The sequence below is a fragment of the Loa loa genome (genome assembly GCF_000183805.2).
Source record: "Loa loa unplaced genomic scaffold supercont3.69, whole genome shotgun sequence".
Taxonomy (NCBI): Eukaryota; Metazoa; Nematoda; class Chromadorea; order Rhabditida; family Onchocercidae; genus Loa; species Loa loa.
In genome coordinates this window covers 62100-67847 of record NW_018108249.1, presented here as the reverse complement: position 1 = coordinate 67847, position 5748 = coordinate 62100, and the positions used below count along the sequence as shown (strand labels likewise).

Genomic DNA, 5748 nt, shown 5'->3' with positions numbered 1-5748 from the left:
TCTTATCTTTTGAGAATTTCTGTAAATTCAATCTTTTATGAGGAATAAACACTCCTCATAAAGGATTGTTTTAATTACTTTTATTTTATGGTTATTTAATTATTCTTTAATTTATGGTTGTTTAATTATTCGCGTTGCAAGTATCAATAGTAAAACTTAATTTTCAAATTAAAAACCTAATACGCAATATTTCACTAGTTTTAAAACTCTTTAACTAATTATGTTTAATAATTTTGATTTTTCTAATTAATTTCAATTGATTTCAAATTATATACCAATCATTCGTACCTCTAAGTTAGAATTTTTATACATCAAAAAATTTATTTCAATTTCGATGTGCCCTTGTAATTTTAAATCTCCCTCGAATTGAATTAAAAAATTGATTCATATTTTTACTAAAAAGAAATTCGAGGAAAATTAACATTGATAGCATTTATTAATAAATACATTTGTAGCAAAAATTATAATTAAATTTCTGAACAAATTTTTTTGAATTTAATATAAATTTAATTCCTACAATGAATGATATAAATGAGAGACAAAAAAAAAAAAGAAATGATTTTTTAAAAGTTTTGCAAACCGCAGCAGCTGCCCATCCTTTAACAACAAATATTATATCACAGTTTGGTAGATTCATACAACCACTAAATTGACCACCACCAATTTGTCTTATTAATGGTCCCATATGACTGTAACCGGTTGCATACCATGTTTCCACACCTCCAAGAGCCAAGAAAATCAATATTGATACCATTGACAAACATATTTGCTGAAAAATTAAATTTCAAATTTTCATCCAAAAAGAAAAAACAAATCTATTGGTAATATCATAATGATACTGATGATAAGCTATCATTAGATAATGATCCATCATTGATGCTTCAGCAGAAAAAGCAAAGTAAATGATAAAGAAGGTTTACAGTATGCTATATATGGGGAGATTAAGCATCTAAGTGTATATTGCGCATTGTCGAATAGTTTTCATTTTTTTTGCAAGAATAAGTGACAAGCATGATTAGCTAATATAGAACCCATGAAAGTTATGGTATGAAAACTTTTACTGAAAATAAAAATGATAAATTTTGCACTGCTTGTATCAGTCTCAAATTAATACCGAATTATGACTAATAATTTTACTGATTATCACCACTTTATTAATTGCCACCATTTTACTGATTATCACTATTTTACTGATTATCATGATTATCATCATCCACGATGATGATGATGATGAATATACGTCAACTATTCAAATCAAATAATCCAATAGAAAGAAATACAGAATTGATAATAGCATTGGAAAAATTCAAGTTGCAAACTTGTAAGAATTTTTTTGTGCGAAATGTTTATTACTTTATTATGATTGATCTGATTACTGTTAAATATTTACCTAATTATCCATACTTTTATTGTTTTATTAGCATATAAAATGAATTTAGCTAATTATTTAATTAAGCAAACTTTGGCTAACTTTTACAGCTAGAAATATAAAATATATTTATGTGTTTGTGATTGCATAATGCAAGCCTTTGTTTGCAAAAAAGAAAATGCTCACCATGTAAAATAGCGAAACACCAGTAGTAATCTGAAAACAGCTTAGTCCAAGTGGTGGTAAGGCAAATAATATTGCAATTATGACGATTGCCAATTGACCCCAAACACTGAAATATTTATTTATTTATTTGTTTAAAACATTTGACCAATCTAATAGGATGATAAATGATAAGAATTGAAACTGATAAGGCATCAGTAATATGAAATAGCAGATTAAGGTTGTAGGATTGTGAACATTTCAGTGATAAAACAATGATATCATATTGATTTTTGACATCGTTCAAATTGAGTAAAATGAGTGGATGAATGAGAAAGGATGAGAAAAAACAGATAAAATTTCTAATTAAAAGGGAATATTTCGTAGTATTTTTGTAACTTAATGTTATCAATATCATTGTTATCAATACAGCATTATCAATTGTTGATTATCAATATTTAAACCTCAAACAACAATAGTAGTTTAAGTTTAATTTTTCTAAATTCAACGTTAACTTTTATTTCTCAAGAAATCAAATACTGATTTTTCATTTCAAGTTCCAATCTTTTATATTCATATTCCATTTTTGTCTACTAGAAATATTAGCCAGCTTAATTATCAAGTATGATTGGATGGTTTGGAACAGTAAACATTTGATCAAATAACTATTCCACAATTGTAAATATTGTACATATGAGTCATGCATCTCTAATCATTTCTGTTTGATTCGGAGAGAAATTTTGCGCATCTTTTTCAAACAAACTTGAAGTGAGACGAATTGCACGAATTTGGCAAAAGACTAATCCGGAATATAGCATGGCAAACAGATTAATCCGGAATATAGCATGGTAAACAGACTAATCCGGAAAATAGCACAAATAAAAGAATGAAAACAGTTAAATTAAAGACAAAAGATCATAGCAGCCAGATATAGATATTCAACTTTTTTGTTTCAAAATTTAAACATTTTCGAAAATCATTTCCTCCAAGATGACCTATACAGGTAAACGAAAATAACAAAAATGAGTTAAGTGGACCAGTTTGAACCATTGAAAACCGACAATTTAAAATAGTTTTACTACCAGCGCTGTTTGGATAACACATCCGACAATACTGTCACAGAGGGACATTTCATTTGTGAAACTTTATTTATTGAATAATGTCGCTAATATCTAAGCTAAACATGGAATGTTGCTAGCAATTGTGAACATCTCCGTTCTAGCTATGCTCATGTTTATAAGTTTTCCGGAAATTGTAATAATCATGATGTCCTTTAACAAAATCGGATCCAGATAGATTCTCATAATACGACAAGTTTTGTTGAAATGATAATCACAGCGTTGTATATGAAATAACCTTATAAAAGCAAACTTTGCTATGTAAATACACACTGATAATGTCTAAGCTATTTATGCTTCATAAGTTTCACTAATATTCTTCTTTTAAGAATGAATACTTGATCCAGACAATGATCCAGCCCAATGACAGTCTCGAGATAAGTTAATTCGAGACATTTTTATGAACGCAAATATCAACTGACGGATTTAGTTTAAAAAAGCATAAAGAAATCCGTCATTTTAATAAATTATGTAAATTAAACGAGGAATATGATACTTTTGTCCACGATGTTGGAAATGTACACCATTACTCCATCGATTGACACCCATTGGTAGGAAATTTTCACTCGGACAAATCTCATCAGTAGCTCGAATATCATTAATGTAACGTGTATAGCAAACACCTGGTGCCGTAAAAATTAATATCACCGAGATGAACACAAGTAACTGAAAAAAAAAAAAAAAAACTTGATGAAGCATGATACTAGTGATTATGATAGAGGCAAAAATTGTAGACTGAAACTAAACCTGTTTATCTCATACTATAGTCAGGATAATAGATTTCAATTTACATAAGATAAAATGTCTTGTAACTTTTGTGAAATTTATTTCATTAAGATGAATTAATTAAGGAAATAAGAAATTTTAATTGTGAAAAAAAGAACATTTCTTTCATCAAAATTTAATGCTTTTAATTTTTAATCAAATTGTAAAAATAAGCTATTGTGAATAATAATTTCATTCAATTACACATAATTGCTATTATTCCTTTTCCCGCTTAAAAATAATTTTTCAATAATTGAAAGAGAAATTTTCATTTTAATCAATTTTACTATTATTAGCATTTTTTTTTCGTTAATAAAAAATAAATTTGTGTAAATTTTTCCTTAAAACTTTTTGCCCATCCACGGAATTGTTTGTTATTCCATCATTTTGACGAATAAGAATGGCACTGAATACAATTCACACTTTTTCTTTTTTTAAATTCACATATTCGTAATTCTTTCCCTTTCATTTATATAACCAATCCAGCAAAAAAAAAAAAGTGTTTGAAGTGTTAAACGATTCAATTATACGATTTTTTTTCTTTCTTTTTTTTTTTTTTGTTGAATTTAAATGGACGGAAAGTTTTAACAGATTTGAATTTTAAACTTCCCAAAATTTCTCTCAATAATTAATTCAATTGGATATCAGCTAGAAGTGCCGCTTTTCCACAAATATTCGACCTTCTTAGTAGCACGACTTTCTTGTAAATGTTAAAGCGAAGGAATAAAAGGAAAGGACACTTGAAAATTTGTCATAAGTGGCTGAGCATATTAAGGTCAAACATTTAAATTGTTTGGGAAAAAGGAAGTGGAACGATAGGGAAAACAAAATTGCTGAAGCATGTAAGGAAAGTTTCATCGTGCCATGCAAATAATGCAAACTGCAGGCTGCAACCAATGCATGCCATGTAAACAATGCAACTGCAGGCTGCAAACAATGCACACAGACACAGACATACATACACACACACACACACACACACACACACACAGATACAAAACCTCTTAAAATTATCATAACGATGTCAAAAAGGTCAACAATACCTATCAATAAAATAACATTATATTTATAACACTTACCAAAATGAAAACTCTGATGAAAGCAGAGATACCAACAAAGAGCGAATGTGGTACCATCACCTTTAATGAAAATTTTAATATTTAAAAGAAAATTCTAATTCCAATTCAAATAATTAATTCACAAATTGTTAATTAATTAAAGCATTTAATAGATTGTTTATATCATTGAAGTTATAGTGGGATATAGTGGAATGAGAAATATTCCCTACAATAGATGGAATAGTGTGTCATTTCATATTTATAACATGATCCGAAATGATAATTCCTATTCAGGAGGAAAGAAACTATTAGTACTTTCAATGTATCTAAATACTTTACACAAACAAAATTCGAAATGATAATCCGGTATTTAGGATAAAAGAAACTATTAGTACTTTTAGTGCATTTACAATTGTGTTTTATTAATATTTTCAGTATATCTAAATATTTCACATAAACAGTATCCTAAATGATAATCCGGTATTCGAGATATAAGAAAACTATTAGTACTTTTAGTACATTTACAATTATATTTTCATATAAACAGGAACCTAAAATAATAATCCGATATTCAGGATGAAAGAAATTAGTGGTACTTTCAGTGCAATCAGAATTTGTTTTTTTTTTTAATTTTGAAATATGATTTTTTAATGATTACTGAAAAATTAGCATTGCTTACTTAAACCATTCTTACAAAATGATATTATTGTAAAAATGATACTACTGTAATTTAATCAAATGAGAAAGTTTTCTGGAATAAAAAAGGTACCATGATATCCAGTAAGCAGTATGACAACTAGTCCAAATATTTCCGAAATACTTATAGGACAGAAACTACCCTAACAGAGAGAGATAGGGAGAGAGAGAGAGAGAGAAAGAAAGAAAGAAAGAGAGGGAGGATTGTTCGTGGAAAATCAGGAAGGGGCGCAAATGTGATAATTTGGCAAAAACATACGCATTGTATATGCTATTTGTAAACTTGTTCTGAGGTAGTGAGGAGCATAATAAAAGTATTTTGTGCAGCATATATGCAGCAGGAAAAGGTGGATGAAATAGAGTGCAATGATATTGGTATTACCGATAGATGGAGATTGTCCGGACATTAACGTCAACAATCATAAACATCAGCAATCATACTGTTTAACAACACAAGAGATTTTTCAGTTGCTCAACGAGGGACAAAATTTAACATAATTAATAATAAAAATAATTAATAATAATAGTTAATAATAACAATAATAATAATAATAATAACAATAATAATAATAATAATAAT

At 27.9% G+C, this 5748-nt stretch overlaps 1 protein-coding gene across 1 annotated transcript in view; it reads right to left on the bottom strand.

Moving 5' to 3' along the window:
- LOAG_12061 (hypothetical protein) overlaps positions 1-5279 on the bottom strand; it is a 6970-nt gene extending 1691 nt beyond the window's left edge. Inside the window, exons 1-5 of the mRNA XM_020448472.1 lie at positions 5242-5279; positions 4494-4553; positions 3146-3315; positions 1556-1661; positions 581-769 (exon numbers count right to left, since the gene is read on the bottom strand). Of these exons, the coding sequence (XP_020301387.1) occupies positions 581-769; positions 1556-1661; positions 3146-3315; positions 4494-4553; positions 5242-5244 (528 nt within the window). The 5' untranslated portion in view covers positions 5245-5279. The remainder of the gene's footprint in view (positions 1-580; positions 770-1555; positions 1662-3145; positions 3316-4493; positions 4554-5241) is intronic.
- Between the last annotated feature and the right edge of the window lie 469 nt (positions 5280-5748).